The sequence below is a fragment of the Zonotrichia albicollis genome, chromosome 7, assembly GCF_047830755.1.
Source record: "Zonotrichia albicollis isolate bZonAlb1 chromosome 7, bZonAlb1.hap1, whole genome shotgun sequence".
In the NCBI taxonomy this organism is placed as follows: domain Eukaryota; kingdom Metazoa; phylum Chordata; class Aves; order Passeriformes; family Passerellidae; genus Zonotrichia; species Zonotrichia albicollis.
The window spans coordinates 36,408,268-36,426,358 of NC_133825.1; the positions used below are offsets into that span (position 1 = coordinate 36,408,268).

The 18,091-nt window shown below is 40.0% G+C and overlaps 2 protein-coding genes across 3 annotated transcripts in view; one reads left to right on the forward strand and one right to left on the reverse strand.

Moving 5' to 3' along the window:
* LOC102065381 (gamma-aminobutyric acid receptor subunit pi) overlaps positions 1 to 5,651 on the reverse strand; it is a 47,241-nt gene extending 41,590 nt beyond the window's left edge. Inside the window, exon 1 of the mRNA XM_014275331.3 lies at positions 5,255 to 5,651. Within this exon, the coding sequence (XP_014130806.2) occupies positions 5,255 to 5,470 (216 nt within the window). The 5' untranslated portion in view covers positions 5,471 to 5,651. The remainder of the gene's footprint in view (positions 1 to 5,254) is intronic.
* A 2,326-nt stretch (positions 5,652 to 7,977) lies between these two features.
* The window catches only part of ENTPD1 (ectonucleoside triphosphate diphosphohydrolase 1), a 50,598-nt gene continuing 40,484 nt past the window's right edge, over positions 7,978 to 18,091 (forward strand). The window contains exon 1 of one of the 2 annotated variants that reach the window (XM_074545053.1): positions 7,978 to 8,099. Coding sequence is in view for 1 of the 2 variants with exons in the window: in XM_074545052.1 (XP_074401153.1) it covers positions 8,093 to 8,099 (7 nt within the window). In the remaining variant the exon portion in view is untranslated. The remainder of the gene's footprint in view (positions 8,100 to 18,091) is intronic. The other variant, XM_074545052.1, reaches the window with a different exon arrangement.

The following is an 18,091-nucleotide window of genomic DNA, read 5'->3' on the forward strand; positions in this document are numbered from 1 at the left end:
GCTGGCAGAGGTAGTAGAAATATCCAAATATTTCACTGGAAGTGAATTTTGTGTGAATGAATTAAAGGATAAGATGCCCATTATTTTGAGTACCTTATGCACAAGTGGATGCATGAGAAAGACTAGAAGTTATTAGACAATACACTTTGTCATATGGTAGTGGCCATATGCCTGAATTCCCATGGCTGTTACTGCAGGCATCTAAAACTGCATGTAGAATTATCTTAAAATAAAAAGCAGATGGTGGGGTTTAGAGTGTAAACTGAATTAGCATTACAGTTGCATTTTTCTTCCACATCCAAACTGTTGAATGACAGTGTCTTTAAGTGCTTGGGTGAAAGGCAGAGAGAAACTTGGGAGGGATATTCACCCAGAGTGCCAGAGAAGTAAAGCTGCCTCCCCTGCTCTGGATTCTCTGCTTGCATTGTCTACTGGAACTGCAAAGTAACCTGTGAGCTTATCTGCTCTTGACTTCACCCTGTTTGTTAGATCAAAATGAACGAGTTGGAGGGGAAATGATGGGAAGCTGGAAACACTGAGGACTCCATGGGAGAAAGGGAGAGGGTATATGGAAGGCAGTCACAAGGTAAGATTTGGAAGTAGAGGACATGAATCCCTGGGGTCAGCTGTGCCCCCTCCAGTTTCTCTTGCAGCACCAGCCTCCTCACTGGTGGCATGATAGAAGAAGCACAAAAGGCCTTGACCCTGTGCAAGCTCAGCTCAGCAGTAACTAAAACATCTCTGAAATACCAATACTTGTATTTGCAGCACAAATCCAAAACATAGCCCCATTCCAGCCACTCTGAAGAAAATTTACATTACTTCAGCCAAAACCATCACAGCTTGGAAAAGTCAACTGCATACAACAGACTGGCAGTAGTCACTGACAAAGCACTTTAAATATAATAAAGTTGTATCTGATACCCATGATATCTGTCTTTGGGTTAATCTGCATGTTTGCCTATAATGGCTGCACTTTCATGGTACTTCCTAACACTCCCTGAAAGAGAAAGAAATGCAAAATTTTCACACATTCAAATTTTTCATGTCAGTATTAAATACTGCAGAGATTGCAGCTTGAGTGAAAAGTATCAAGAAGTTTTTTTTGTTTTAATGCAGCAAATTAAAAAGAAGGAATAAAACCCAGTGGGATCAAAACTCCAGGTCTAACTGGGGAATTGACTGATGAAAGGGGACAAATGCATATGTCTGCATCCTATTATATTATGTGGCTGACAACTGGCTTTTGGCACACCAGCTAGCTTGTTTTTAAACCCTGGGCACATCTGAGCTTGCCTACCATGGGCGAAACCATGCAAGTCTCCCTGGGCAAGTAATCAGAGTTGGATGTACTTGGCCCATAGAAAGAAGCTGTCCTGTCGTGTTTTCTCTGCAGACAGGCAGCACAGGGCCATCTGTTATGACAGTGTTATGTCAGCAATTGAAGGGCTCTTAGGCCTCTATTGCTGCTGTGTCTGCCAATAGTTCAAAGTGAAACACTGGAGTGCAGTTATGCTATGATCTTCTGATCAATAGTTGTTATGTGTGCCAGGCAAGAGAAGTGTCATTTTCTCAATGAAAAACTTGGGAAGTTACTCCAGTCTGAAAGCATCTTCTCAGGTTCTGTACCCTGAGATGTTTTTGTCAAAGATATTTTTCAGCAACAGAAGCTCATACTGTTAAATAAGTAGAATGAATTTAAGATTCACCAAAAATGAAAACTGCTTCTCTGGTATAGCAAAATGAGCTGTAATTGAAACTTCATAGGTATATGAAGCATATAGGTATAAGCATTACATGAGAGTCTTTAAAATTATCCCAAACAAATCAGCATGACAAATACATTTTTTAAAAAATGACCATAGCATGATTTCAGACTACATAAACAACAACTCAGTGAGTTTATACGTAAAATCACTGTTCTCAAAATGCACTGGGAGGTGAGGATCAAAGTCAAACAAATCTACTGTTACAGCCTTAAAATTCTTAGTATCAGTACTTCTAGCCACCAAAGGAGTAGGGACTAGCAGTATGCTGCTAATACTTACATAATTAAGTGTATGAGAGACATTTGGTGCCCTGGATTGAGGTCTTTATTTCTCACCAAGTTCCCTGTATTATCAATTTCATGAACATCAAAGCCTTAGAGTAAGTTACATAACCCATGACAGGATTATTTTATATGTTTATCTGTTGTTGTTTTCACTCTGTGCATTTTAAATACACTACATATTGTGGATTAGCTGCAAAATAACTGGAAGGATGCTGTTAGCATTATACTGTTTTTCTGGAAAATTAATTTCAGATTTATAAAAACTGGGTGCTTTGGATGACAGTACAATTCTAGGAGTTGCCTTCATTGAGCAAGTGCCAGATGTCCTGCTCCCAACCAGCCTAACACTGAACTGAAAGGTTTCAGCAGTGTACAGAAATGGATGCAGTAATAAACATTCACAGAATAGATTATAAGAAATGAACATGTTCATGTGACTGCTTAAATGTAGTGCTCATTACAAGCTCTGCTTATATCTACTGAGAAATCTACAGAAAATGTGCCCCACAGGATATTTTCTAATTTTAAAAGGCAGAGAACGAAGTAACTTATCTCCACCTTGTTCCTAAATATGAATTTAGATAGCTGAACACTCAAAAGTCTGGCATATTAGTGGTGTTTGAGTCATGGTTGATGATTACTACCATTTGTAATTACCCAAAGAAATCAGCAGTTTATGGTGTTATTAATGGTTGAGTTTATGTGCACACAGACTTTATAAAACTTTTTGCTCTGTGCATCTTGGTTCTGTTATCTGGGCAGCTGGACTTCTACCTAAGTCTGCAAATATTTGAGTCCTCTTGTACCAAAATCCAAATCTCAAATCTGAGACCTTTATTGGCATTTTAAGGTGCTTGTCAACACTCCAAGGTCCTCCCACAAACAAGTGGGGATTACCTTCTGCCACAGCAGGTTTACAGTCAGCATTCACAGCCCACACATGTGGCTTCAAGAGGCCCTCAGTTTGTGCACAATTTAAAGAATGAGTGTGTTTGAGCTGGGTCAGAGAGGCAGGTAATCTTCAGAGGCTGCAACTGATGGGTGAAACCTCAAAGGCACCTTTGGGAAGGTTCTGACTGTGCAGGAAGGTGCAAACAGCTGTAGGGTGGCAAACACTGATGGCTTGGGTGGTCTCCCATCGACCCTCTGAGCCCTGACAGCTGCCTGGTGAGCACTTTAGGTCACCAGCATTTTATAGGGCACCCACAATGGACAGACACAGCCCTCCTGCAGCACCAAAACCTTCACTGTTTACACAGGATAAATAATATGGTTTTATCGCCTATAGCAAAATGGAGACGGTTTTGTTCAGGCACTATCAGCCTAGATAGCATTAAGATAAACAGTTGAAAACCCCAAAAGTTGGACAGGATATGCTGGTTCAGATCAAGAAAATAACAACTTGATTTGGAAAGACAAATGAGATCCTGTCTTTGTTGTGCCAGTTTAAATCACTGTTCCTATAAGAGTTAGCAGATCTCGAATCTTCCAGCCATTAACCTGGGTCCAAGTCTCCCCACACAGACCATGACGATTGTGAGCTTTGCTGAGCACTCTCACACTGTAGAAACTGTCCAGGACCAAGTAATGCTCCTGCAGCTCCTCTCCATGCAGCCTTGGGCCTGGGAGAATGAGGGACATCTCGCTCTGTCCCTTTTTCCCCCTGAGGGAAAAACCAGGGCCCTGCAGGAGCAGATCAGGGTCAGTCATATCCATCTTCTCTCCTCAGTGAATGTTGTGCAACGTGCCTTTGAAATTTATGACAGAGAATAGCCCCTTGGTCTGCAATTCATTTTGTTTTTCAGTTGCCAATTCTTGTTAGTTTGGGAGCAAAGTGGAAGAAGGAAAGGAATACACCTGAGCTGAGCCCCTTTATTTTCCATCCAAGTTATGACTTTGAATCATAGACTTTTCTGGGTTTGATTATTGTTATGCATATCTGAAACCCTCCTGAGAAAACTTTCTTTTTCTTAGTCACCAAATATCTACTTCTCAGTTTGGATCCAAGGTCTTAGACTCAAATTCCTTAGTGAATTGTTAAGTGTCTGTAACCAGGTGATTTACAAACTAACCATTATGAGCAGTGCAACAGGATGAAAGACTGGGAAGGAGAAAATCAGTTTTTAGAGCAGTTTTGGGTTTTTTTAAATCTATTAAGCTTTTGTATTCAGAATTGACTGGTACAAATGAATAAAATTAAAATTACTCAGTAGAATTATGTATTTTTGCGAATAATAATCACAAGGTATAATGCTTTTAATTGTACAGCCATGCACAAAATGTGAATGCTGTCCGAGCTGAGTATCCTGGGCTCAGCTGAAAGCTTTTGTACCTGCTAAGGTTGAGGTCAGAGGAGTTATTCCAACTGAGAGGTGCAGCTGAGCTCAAACTAATCAGCAATTTGGTCTGAGAGGAAATCGCACGAGGGACTTTGAAAGCAAGAGGCATTTTTCCGATAAAATATATATTTCAGATCTTTTCCACAGCTACCACATGGGAAGATTAGTTAAATCTGTGTGTGCCTATTGCAGGATCTTCCTTTTTCTTTAGCAAAAACTGCTTTAGCTTTATCCTATGACAGGTTATTAGAATTACATGGAGTGTTCAGGATGGAGCACAACCTTTCAGAATCCTGTTTATAAAGTTTGAATAGCCATTGAAATTGTGTGTATAGGATTTTTTTTTTAATATTTAGAAAAAAGAGCCTCCTAGAGAAATAAAATGCTTTCATTAAATTCAAATATTCCCTTTCTTCATTACTCAGTGCTCAATAACAGGTTTAATCAATGAGATCCACTTTAAATTTTGTACACCTTTTTAAGTACTAGTGCATTGTTCATCTATATATCCATTTGAGGTGAGATGCAGATTTGATGAGGAACAGGGGTGGAAAATGGGAGCTAGCTCTTGCATTATCTTTCTTGGAGAAGTTTCTCCACGTGCCACTGGCTGTTTTTAAAAGCAAGGTTTTGCAGCCTTTTAGGGGAGAGATGCACATCTTCGATTTGACTTATTAATTGAAATTTGAGTTATTCTAATTGATTAAGTCATTTTAATCCAGCAGCACAATGATACCTCAGAGAGGAAACACTAATATATATATTTTTTTAAGCAATATAAAAGCTGAGGGAGCGGAGGGGGAGGGATGGGGAGGGAGGGAGGTTGGGAGGGAGCCGCGGAGCCGGGGCGGGCGCGCCTTACCTGGAGCGCGAGGAGCCGCTGGTGCAGCCTCAGCCTGGCAGCCGGCCCGGCTCTGCCCCGCCGCGCCGCGGGTTCGAGCCCGCCCTCGGCCGGGGGGGCGGCACTCCCGATGGATGCTGCACTCCCGATGGATGCCGCACTCCCGATGGATGCTGCCCTGCTGCTGCTCGCTCCAGCCCCCACAGGAACCTCTGAGCGCTGCCCCTTCCCTGCCATTCCTTTGCTTCACCTCGCTCGCACCCCTGTTCAGTTTCAAGCGCGTCCGGGGAAAGGATGCTGGACAGAGAAGTGGGGAGGGATCCCTGACAGACAAAAGTCGGGGCAGCGCTTCCCATGGCTTCTATTTCTGCCATACCTCTGTAACAGAGCTTGCTTGACACTTCTCGCTGATTGTCTCAGTTTTTCTTCTTGCAATTGTCACATCCCAGCAGCCCCAGGTAGAAACTTGCAGCCTTGTTCTCTATTTGCTGTGGAAATGCTCTGGAGCCTTTGAGTAGCTTTGTTCAAGTCTTTCCAGAAGGGAAAGGTGGTCGTTTTGCAGATGTTGTTTTCCTGTGTGCCCTCTACTTCAGGACCTGTTGGCAGTTTTCGGAGCACTTTCTCTGGGGAAATACCGTTCTACAAAACTCAGGACAAGGGAAACCACTTAAGAGAATGTGATTACCAACAAAGGCTGCATTAAGAAAAGCCACTTCAGACAGAATTTAACATCTGCTGTCAGAAATCATTTCCTGTGACAACAATATTGTTGATGAAAGGGATAAACAGGAACACACAAAACCCTTCCTGATACTGTCACCAGTAGTAAAGTATGGTGGTGCTGGAGCAAGGTGTGGAGCAGGGGAAAGATGATTTTGACCACTTCAGTTTCAAATCCTGGTGCTGTTTTTTGGCATTAAAGAGTTTATTACTTTTGAGGAAGGTCAAAGGCTGAGAGGTTTCAACCCTGTATCTTCCAGCAGTGCAGGCCTTGTTTTTTCTTCCTAGAGCATGCTAGTCTCAGCTCATATCAGAAGTAAGCATATGTTGTTTGCTTTTTCACAGAATTATGGAGCTATTTTGGTTGGAAAAGACCTTAAAAGGTCATTAAGTCCAACCCCCTGCCCTTGGCAAGGACATCATCTGCTGTATCAGGTTGCTTAGAGCTCGATCCAGCCTGGCCTTGGACACTTCCAGGAATGGAGCACCCAAAGCTTCTCTGGGCAGCCTGTGACAGTGTTTTACCAATGCCATAAAAATGTCATCTTTATCTAGTCTGAATCTACCTCCTTTCAGTTTAAAACCTTTACCCTTGGTCCTTTTTCTTAACTTTAGCTTAAAGCCAGGTACAGACATGTTGCCCTAAGAGGCTATTTGATGTCACTTATCTGCTGCGACTACACTGGAACAGGTTAGAGAACATGGGAAGATCTCAGGCTCAGACTAAGAGAGGAAAACACATCTCTACATGGCAAAAAATGGAGCAGATTCCTCTACTGTTGTTTGCCTTTCTATCGTTATTGCTAAAGCTCTTATTTGTTATTGCATCTGTGGGAGGGAGAAATTAAAGAAATGTAAAAGCCATTCTTTCCTGCACATGTTGAGTGTTGATCCAATTAAAAGTCAAGAATATGTGCTGAGTGTGCCTGCTCTGGGACAGTTCCCCCACATCTCATTTGAACAGTCTGTTTAGCTGCATAAAGTGTGTAGTGTTTATCTCCATTCATCGGTCAAGCAGAAAGAAGCTGGAAACCCAGTGGGAAAAAAAAGTCCCTGGCTGCTTCTATTACAGAGCAGCTGAAAGTGGGAGAATAAGCAAGTATGGTCTCATGTGGCCTATTGTAGCATTATAACTGAGAAAACAGCTTTAAAGCAAATTCTGTAAGCAACTGGCACAGAAACAGTGCTGATTGTTATTCCCAGTAGAACTCCAGGCATAAGTTTAGCTAATACACAATATCAGAAATCCTCAAATTTCTAGGGAAGTCTTCCTATTTACATCTTAAAACCTTTTTCAAGTTCCCAGGTCATAATTTAATCAGAATGAAAATTTTGAAAATGCAAAGCATCAATGTGATGTTGCCTGTTTCAGTTCACAGTGCCCAGCTGGAGAACATTAAATTCCCACTTTAAGACCTTCTTTTTCAGCACCTGTCTGCATTTCAAGGCTCTAAGGCAGCTGTGATGCATTTGGAAGTCTGGGACAGGGCATATTCTCCTCTTCTTACCAGAGCCCTTGAGCAGCAGTGGTCACTGGGATTTCAGATCACCTCAAACAACACCTGGGCTGTGACTGCTGGAGACAAGCAAGTAAATGACAACACTCCAAATTAATTGCTGTGGCCTGTAATGTTAAGGCTGTCAGCACAACCTGGTAAGATAAAACTAAAACTTATGCTGGTTTATTGTAAAGCTTATCCTCATCTTTCAGAGTGCCTATGGTTCTCTGTTTATTAATTTTCTCCTGGGGCTGTTGCAGCCTCAGCAAGGGGTGTGCTAATTCAGGACATGAGTCTGTCCCCGTGCACAAACCTGCCCTGTCACCCAGGGAGTCAGCCCTTGTCCCCTGTGTGCCCCCTGCAGCAGTGGGACCTCTGGGGCTCCAAACCACGTCCTGCCTTAAGCTACTCCCAGAAGGGAACAGCTCAGTTATTAACCCAGAGCTTGAGTCTGTCAATAGAGCCATTCATCAGCTGGGAAAATCAGCTGACTCCACCCTCAGGCTGGTAGAGAGTAATGAAATTGTTTCAGAGAACAGCTTGTAGAGAATACTCCTTGAACACAAAAATCTAGATGCCCACAGTGAGAAATTATTTAACTCCTCTGTGCACTTAGTCCTCTGCATCTGTATTGGAGCCCATGTTGGGTAAGTTGGGTTTTTTAGTGGATTTTCCTTACATTTTGTAACCTCAGAGGGTGGTTGTAACATTTGCAGCACTGATTAAACAACACTGTAATCTGTAATGGCTTTCAGCAGCTGTAATGCCAAGAGTAAAAGAAAACACATTGAGCTCTTGGTATTCCAGGGATTCCTGGAGGTATGTTAAATTCTGATCAGCAGTCTGGATGTGAGATTTTTTTTGATGCTTGAATTGCTTGTCCAATAACACACAACCCTTACAAATAAGCCAACATTAGCGTTACCACTTAAGTAATAATTGATACATGAAATGGGGTGCAGCATGAATCAAAGTGTCCCCATTTTTAACTTGATTACATTCACACTTATTAGATATTATTTTGGACATATTAACGTAATTGGAAATGCTTGGAATGCTAATCAAATGAGTACGGAATAAATGCAGAATTGAGTGACGACCTGAAAAATAGACCAAATAGTACAATATGTATCTAAGCAAAAGGCAAAGAAAGAGTGAGAAAACACCAACTAGTCTATTGTATTGATTTAATTTTTCCCCATTTTAATGAGGTAACAGGTGAGGCTAATGTTTAGGGCTTTTAAAATCCACTAGTAGTAGAGTATTGATTTGGAATTACTGTAACAATTCTATTCCATTAGTCTGTTCCCAGAGGATGGAATGGAAAGAATGAAACTAACACCATAAAATGTGTTCTACCCTTAGAATTCATCAGGAAATAAAGTTTTCTGATTACCATAAATTTCATGAAGCAGAGGATGAATCAGTTAGCATTCTAATTCAAGGTCTACTTTCTAATAGAAATGTTTGTCCATGAAAGTCTACTTTCTTATACTGAATGACTAGTTAAATTATTGTAAAAATTTTAATTTATTGTAATAATTCTCAGTAACCTGGGGGCTACAATGCTCTGCAGCTCTTACCGATTATTTGAGTGGAAAATAATAAGCATATAAAATGGCTCAAATTTGAGGTTGCCTTTTATTTTTGCATCCTGTTACCCAGTCACACATTACATGTATCAAGAGTCACACATAAAACATCATAAATTATTATTAATCATTTCATGGTTTTATTTTACATTAGACCCATACTGGACTAAAATTTTTTCACCTCTTGATAAGCCTTTACTTGTCAAGTGAACTTCTTTTGTTATTTCACTGCTTGCTGCTTTTTCCACTGAAGTAACTGAAGCTTAATGAGTTATTTTAATGTTCATCTGGCATCTGGTAGGATTACTCACACCAAGACCAAAGCACATTCTTGTTGGACCTGGGGTGCCTTACCCTCTGTCAGGCAGAGCACTGTGGCTGTGTTACCTGGGGGATCGCTGCCGCTCCTTCCACCTGCGCATCTCCAGCTCAGGCTGTGCTCAGGCACTGCTCACCTGCACTCCTGCCATGGGGTGGCAAAGCGCTCCAGGATGAAACCTCCCTGGGAGCAAGGCACCTCCACCTGGAACCTCCATTCCTTCGGAGGTTGTTTTGAGAAGCACATATTTTTGGTTGTACCACTTGTCAGTTTATGTTTAACAGCCCCGCTGCATTTGTCAGAGCTTTGTTAGCTCTTGCTACACTATTGAACATGTCCAGGTGCTGCCTTTAATGAAGCACTTTTGTTCCCATTATGCCTGCAATAATGTCAATACTCGAGAATTAGATTAAATGGATGAGAGAGCTGGGGGGAAGACAGTGGATTTGATTACCTGGGGTAATTGATTTTCTTTGCATGATGCTGTCAATGTCTAAAAGGCCAGGTGGATTAACTGTCAAGAGCAGGCAGGCTTGTGCTAGTCCTGCACCATATACAATTTTCCAGTTTATTTTCAGTAGGACTGTGGAAATGTGAAAGCCTATGGTTGGGATGTCTCCCAGTATTTAAAAAATCCTTGGTTTGATAGGATTTGGATTTGGGTTTTTTACTCACCTGGAGCATTTGCTTTTCACCATGTTCGGCTATGAATAAAAAAGCCTTCCAGAAGTGAGCTACTGAGACACCAAGAAGCAGTTTGGACAATGCCCTTGCCACAGGAGCTGTACAGACATTAATGATGAGTTGTGAGAGTATCACATGTGGGTATTACATAGAGTAAGAAAAAAACATTGCGTGTAGTGGGCAAACCCCATTTTAAGCAGGACCCAAAAAAGCTGCGAGGCACCAAGCTCCCTCTAACTGCCCAGCCAAACAAATTTGAGTTGCTGTTGTGTAGTCCTAAAGATAAACCTGAAATGATGGGAGAAGACTGGCTTGTTTTCCTCAAAGAGAAGCTTGTGTTGTGATTGCACCTTTCCCATATTTCCTCATCAAAGAAGTGGTTCTTGGAAAAATGCCACTTTCTCCTGTCCACGTTCAATTTGCCTGAAGACACCATCAGAGTTCATGCATGTAATTATTATCTTTTCATCATGAACTCTGTGATACATTAATTGCTCTGTATATCACAGTTTTGTTTCCTAAGCCCTACCTGCTGTGCAATCTGACCAAGACTAAATTAATTGATGATAGAATACAAAAACTCTGCTTTGATAGAAAAGATGATTTTTCCAGCCCAAATGGAGTCATGTTGTGCTGGGAATGTGTACCACACGGCTACATCTGTTTATGGCTTAGTTTGTTCTGCTATTCTCTATATCAATATATTACATGACACTAGAGAGCCAAAGTTTAGAGATGTTGTAAAGCAAATAAATCTATTTTGTTTGTAAAAGGAAATAATTTATTTTGCTTCTTCCTTGAATTTTAAACACTGCATTCTTACACAGGAGGGTTTCTGCTAGTAAGGTACTCTTAACTGCTTTCAAAACTTACTGAAGAAATTAAGAAAAAATCTGTTTCTGTAGCTAGCTGTGCACTACCCCACAATCTGACTCCTATTTTTACTAAATGTGGGCTTCAGTAGTAGCAATGGTATTTGTTAAAGCTTACCAGCTACTTATAAATTTAAAAAAAAATTAAAAATTGACTGGTATTAATTTTACATTTTCAATTTAGGTGCAAGCATAGAGAAAGTATTTCTAATAGGCACTTGTCAGACTTTCACTTACTGTAAAATTATACAAGGAGAATAATAGCAAGGGATAACAGCCTCTTACATTCCACTTAAATTATGATGTCTTAAATTTAACCAATTAAAATGCAATATCCACTTCTGCCCTATAAATATACTGTGTATGAACATCATTATCTAGAAATATTAGTATTTACACCATAAGCTGGTGAAGTTAAAATCTCTACAACTCATTCTAAGTATGTGATGACAACGTTAATTTTTGATTGGAAATACCTCTTTGTAAGGCTGTCGTATTTGGAGGAAAAATTAATAGGAAAAAAGAAGATTTTTTCCACTCAGTGCAAGCTAAGTGGATTTTTCTGAAAGTATTACAAGGGGGAAATTGGAAGTATCTGGGTGAAATTAGTGGTGTGCATTTTTTAGTGACTGCCTCAGCTGTTCTTTGGAGGACACAAGCAATCCACTCAGCATTAAAAGCCTCCTGTAGTTTGCAGTAAGCAGGAATGTAGTCCAGGCAGGGCTGGGGAAAAGCAGCAGCGGCAAAAATCTCAGATTCCAATAAAGAAATGGGTGTCCTGTTGTTCTGGCCCTCCTCAGCAGACTAATTGTGTAATAGGTGCAGGTCAGGAGTCTCAATGCCTGTGATTTGGACTTTGGAATTGCAGATTACAGAACTAATTGTCAAGAGAATGAAATAAATACAGAATATTCAACTAGGTTTCCAGGCTTAGGCCTAAATAGCCATGTCCTCAATACTCCAAAGAAGCCAAGAAAGTTATCACATATTAACATATCTGTAATGTGGGTCATAAAAAATATTTTTTCATGTTTCTATTGAAGTCAGAAGTAAAATTCTAATCTGTGCAAGACCAGACCTTAATTTACAGAAAAACTGTTATCTACATTGTCCTGGAGGCTAAAAAGTTTTAAATTGCAAAAAGACCATGTGAGAAGTGTGTGGTAATGCTCAAATCATTTTTCATTTTCTTCAGGAGTGCATGGGGAGTTGTTTGAATTCAAAAGATGTAATGTAATCTTTCTGATCTATTAAACTTGAAGAAAAAAAAACAAATCTGAGAAAGAGAATGCCAAAGGCAGTTGAAGAAGTTATAGATAAATATATAAAGTTATAGATATATATGACATGGAAATCTCCTAGCAAAAGTTAATGCAATTCAACATCAGCAGTGATCTTGAATGCCACATTGATTCAAAATCACACAGAAATTGATGAAATAGGAATGTATTATCTTCAATGTCTCTTTTAATGAACTCAGCAAAGAGCTTTTTTCAAATGGTCCTTGGGATGTGAAGTTCTGAGGCTCAGAGACTCATAAACCTACTGGTTTTTAAAGTCTATGTGTGTATTTTAGAGTAGTCCAAATGCTAGTTTTCCTTGTTTTGTTTTTGCTCCTGTTCTTATAGCACTGATGCTGCCCTGCATTCTTCCCTTCTGTTCTTTCAATGTATTAGACTGAATTCTTGATGTTTAGGTTAGAAATTGTCCTTTAATACTTGAAGTTATGCAATTATTGATCTCCTGGTCTGATTTGTGTTACTTTATGATCAGACTAGTGAAGTTGTACATAGCAATTTTACAACTTCATTATCAGGCTAGAGGAATGCTCTGACCCTGCATTCCTGAAGGAAAAGCCTGGAAATCCAATGTAGTTGGGCAAAATCTTCTACCTTTGCCTCTGGGCTGACAGCAAACAGCTGGAACATAAGAATTGTGTCCAATATTTTGCTTATGAGGAACAGTATTGTGAGAACATAGTTCCTTTATTTGGCCCATGGCTGTAATCACTGGTGTCTAAAAATTGTCTGGGCTGATGCTTTTTCGTATGCCTGAAGTATCATCAATTACCAACTATTTCAGGGCCAGAGAACGTTTGGGATTGTGCCTTTCTTCTGGAGCAAAGGGAGCTCATCTCATCTGTACTAAAACATATGCTCTCTTTCTACTGCTGTTTGCATGAAAATTTGGTTAATTCAATATATTTGAGAAGAATTATCAAACCTGAGGCAAATTAAGGAGTGGTCCTTGGCCAGTTCCAATGCCTAAAAAAAATAGGTGGGAGCTAATAGATATCAGCAAATAGATAACTTTATTTCCTTAAGCAAGTAGATTGAAAACAAATTTTAAGCTGCAGAAATAGTAATTTCAATTTCAACAGTGAAATAGCAGTTAAGGTTTTGTCAGCTCTGTAATGGCAGTATGATTGCACAATGCCTAGAATTAAGTCTGCCAACTTTAATAGCAAAAGTGCTGATGTTTTTGAAGAAGCATTAGGTTTATCTCTGAAGTAAAAAGCTTTCCAGGAATTTTAGTAAAAAAGCAAACAAAGAGAAAGCTATCACTTTTTGTAGAGCTAGAATTTAAGAGAAGAGTAACTTTTTGAATTTCAGGAAAACAGCTTTGCAATAGATGTTCTATAGTTTAGTTATTAAAATATATATCAACTTTAAAAAATTGGGTAGCTGTGAGCCTAGAAAATTGAAATTTTGAGGAGTTGAATATGGAACACTGTCTACTTTGTGTAAATAAAAATGATTTAAACTAGTTCAACTACTGCCCTCACATAAAATAGCAAGCTTTAAGAAAAACACCACCAAGAGTATATTAATATATTTTAGTTTTCGAGTACAACAACAGCATGAAATAGGGGGGGTTGGCCCAAGCTGTCACTGTAGTTTACCCTATTCTGCCTGTTTTCTTATTGGCTGGTTATTGCTCGCTGAAAGCAAATTAAAATTCCTTTGGTCCTTCTCCTTTGGAAGAAGGGCGGTACTCGGTTCCTGCAGAGGGTGGCAGTGTGGTACCATGGTCGCGCTCCGCATCCCCTCTGCTGCTGCAGCCGCCTCCTGGCTTTGGGGGCGAACGAGCATCATCGTCCTGCCCGCCCCAGCCCGGGCCCGGGGCTCTCTGTGCTGACACTCCCATGGGAGAAAGCCTGCTCAGGTGAGCTGCATGCAGCAGCACCTGCAAATCACCATAAATATAAATATAAATATAAATATAAATATAAATATAAATATAAATATAAATATAAATATAAATATAAATATAAATATAAATATATATAAAATCACAATTTATATCTATTATATATAATCACCATTTTATATAATAATAATAATAATAATAATAATAATAATAATAATAATAATAATAATAATAAATGAAAGATTAGCCAAGACAGGTTCTGTGCGTATTTTCATTATCAGGGATGGTAATTCCAACCCCAGAAAAAGATCAGATGTGATCTTTTTACACTTCTTTACACTTCTTGTGTAAAGAAGTGCTGTGGAGCTGGTGGAAGGAAGATTTTCCTGGCTGGGTAGCCCTTGGGGAGCAGCTGGAGGTTGGAGTGCTGGCACACAGACCCTGCCCAGGGCTATGAGGGCTCCCACAAACCACCCCCCTCCGGTTAAAATGGTGTGGAATTCATGAATGGAATTTATTCACCTGCAGGAGTGGCACAGGTGACAAATTACTGGAGCAAAGTTGTTTAATACCTGTGGGATGATGTTGGAAATATGCAGAACAAGGTAAAACTGGATTCTTTTCCCACAGTATTGGATGCTGAGGTGACAGTGTGACATATGTAATGGCTTGTTTCAGGCAGCAGCTTTATGTAACTACAACTATTTCCTTGTCTTTAGATACCTCTTATCTAATCAGATCTTTGTATTGCATAAATAATCCTGCTTGTCTGATTGTTCAGGTAGTTCAGAGTGAGATTTCTGTATTTGTAAACACTATAACACTGGCTTAGTTATGCTGTATGAGCAGTTAACTTGTTGCTACAACTATAACTTAGATTATTTAATTTTTTTTCATTCTTTCTACCTGTAATAATGAAAATATTGCCTAAGCTATGTGGAAAACTAATTCTATTATTTAGATTTTAGTGTCATGTGAAATGAAACTGCTCATTACAGAAACTCCACCACAAAATTGGCTTTATTTCAGAGTAATTTATTTCCATGATAAAATCTCTGTGATGTAATAAAATTAGGTTTTTTCCTAATATATTCTTGTGAGACTTCATATGGAATGAAATAGTGCATTTGCACTGGTTTATTTTGAAAATAATTTGAGACAATTATTACTATTGGGAATAGAGAAATTAGTATCATTAACATGAGTAGGGAAAATATGACAATGAATATTCAGGGCCTTGTACAGGTCACTATCTTCAGTGATTTAATGTAAGTGAAAATTCAAGTGTTTTTATAAACCTCACATTGTTTAAACTAATGTAGTGGTGAAATCATTTTTTTAAGACAAATATGGCTCAGTTTAGCCTACATCAAGTGATGTGCTTCAGAGCAGGTTATTGGAGTGAGCTAGACTGAGGCAGCAGCAGACCCAGAGTGTTTCCAGAGCTCCTACAGCACCAGCTTTAACTCAGAAAATGCAATTCAGGCAAGAGACTCATGTCCTCCCTGATGTTGCTGTGGTGACCAGCATGGAGGAAAGTCTGCTGCTCAGCCATGGGACTTACAGAGAGAGCTCATCAAAACTCCTGGGGAATATTTACATGGGGCAGTTGCTTTGGAAGCAGGCAATGGCACAAACTAAGACAGACAATGTCTGAATGGATCTCTCCAAGCATTCCTGATGCTTTGCCCTGCTTGCTTGGCCAGCAGTGTGCAGCCTGCAGGGCCGCCCTCAGCCCAGGAGGGCTTTGCAGTGTGGAGATGCCCAAGGACATGGGGCAAGCTGCTCCAGGGATGGTTAAGCTCTGCCAAGCCTGGGATAGAGCACAGTGCAGTAAAGCAGTGAGTGGGCACTGCCTGTTAGCCCCAGACCTTCCTGACCAAGAGTGAAGCCTGTGTGGGGTGAGGGACGCAGGGCCCTGGCCAGCACACCTCACACCATGGCACCATGGGGATGCCTCAGGTTTTAGCTTTTATATTTTCCAGATTCTATTCTGCTTTAGTGTGTAAGTCCAGGGCTCATATTAGGGGATAGTAAGCTCTCCCCACAGAACAGGTAGACAAAAGAATTCCTTCTCTAGCTGGGGACCCAAGAACAGCCAAGATCCCGATCTCAGGCCCAAGAGCATAAACAATGGTGAACTGAAGAGAGGAAACAAGCAGGATGGGACTTCATCGGCTAAACTGTAATTGGACAATCACCTCCAATATGCTAATGAGCCAAAACTTATAAAAGTGTGAGACTCTGGGACCTGTCATCCATGTTGTGGCCATTTTGGGTTGTGCTGCCCAAGGTAGAGCTATTTGAGGCCTCTTAATAAATCCCTGCTTTATTCTTTAGCTCTGTCTGGTCTCTATTTTAGGTCTGCCTTCACAAGGCACAGCTCTTCATCCTTGCTCAGTCCCTGCAAGGCCCAGTCTCTCAGTTTCTCCTACAAGTCATTTTAATTCTAATGGACACTGGTTTCTTTCCAAGTAATTGCAAAAAATGCCTCTCTGCTCATGTATCACAGTATTCCACTGCACCAAATGGGCCAGGCCTTTTCTTGTATTTATTTATCTTTTCTACAGAGAAAATAAAAAAGGCCTATATGCACCCTGAATTAGAAAGAGGCAATCAAAGAAACAGCTTAATCCCAGTGTGTTGAGGGATTTTTTTTTTTTTTTTTTTTTGCTGGGGTTCTTTTTGCTTCAGCTAAGAATCTTGATTACAGCAGGGATTTTTCATTTTGTTTTTATTTTATTTTACACAAGTGATCTCTTAGTGAATCTCACAGCTTCTAAAAGCTCGTTTCAGCAGTGATGTGGGCACAGCTGCCCATTCTCCCCAGTGGCCAAGGGGCAGCACAGTTGATGCATCAGTGACCCAATATGGTGGCACTCACAAGGGCAGCTGGGCTGCCATTTGTTTTGAGTTTCCAACTCCAGCCTGAATGACCAGCACTACTTTATTCTTGTGCTAAATTTTGGCTGAAGTCCTAATTTTCTCTTGAAGTCAGTTTTTTTGAATTGCAGTTGAAGACATGAAGATCAGGACTTGGGAAGCTGTGCCTGAGGGATGGATTTGCCTAGTTGGCATCAGGATTTGGTGTTGCAGTAATTTTTCTCCTTACCTTATCCTTGCCCTTTTTTTTTGTACTCATGTAACAGTTTCTTAGAGTGTAAGGAAGACCTATATTTGTCCTTATTAAAAGGGTATTTGAGGGAAAGACTTAAGGAAGATGGTTTATTCCAGAGTAGCTTGGCTGATGGATTCATGAGGATGCAGAAGGTACAGAAGATTACCTGGAAAGGGGTAATGAAATGAAATCAAGAAGGCAAAGGAATAGAGAGCAGAACTGGGTGAGCCTGGAGAGGTGAAAATTACTAGTCAGGGCACTTGTCCTTCCTCCCTATAAATTAATGGTAAGGTTAAATTGCCTTTATTAAATCAAGATTAAGGGGTGAACCATAAATATCCGACTTCCACTAGAAAGATGAAAACTGCCTGGAAAAATCCTGGTGGAGTTATCATTTATTAGGAGACTTATACAGATGTATGTTTCAATAAATAATTTTAATGTAAGTACTGCATTCCTGCATTTTGCTGTTCCTGTACTCCAGAGTGCAAGCTGGCTAGAGGAAAAAATCAACAGCTGAATTTGTCTTCAAATAAAGAATTCATTACTAGTGAGGATATGAACAATATTCTGTAGCTTAAATGAGTGCAGTTTTTCAAATGCTCCCAAAAACTAAAGATTTTAAGTCATCTTTCTGCAAGTGACAAGTCAAAGTAGGTATTATTTTTTATTGTAAATTTTACTATAAATGCAGGGAAAGAACATTTTCATAAGTGGATGCATTGTGCAGTAGATCTTCAGCTTGTCATAGATGTCCATTTCTGTTACCATTGTTATGTTCCAAAAATAATTGTATAAATATCTGCAGGACATTTGCTAGGTCTCTGTTATTGGCAGTCATTCAGAGCAGTGATGACAAGCTACTACATAAATTATGCAATCCTAGTACACAGTATATGCTGTC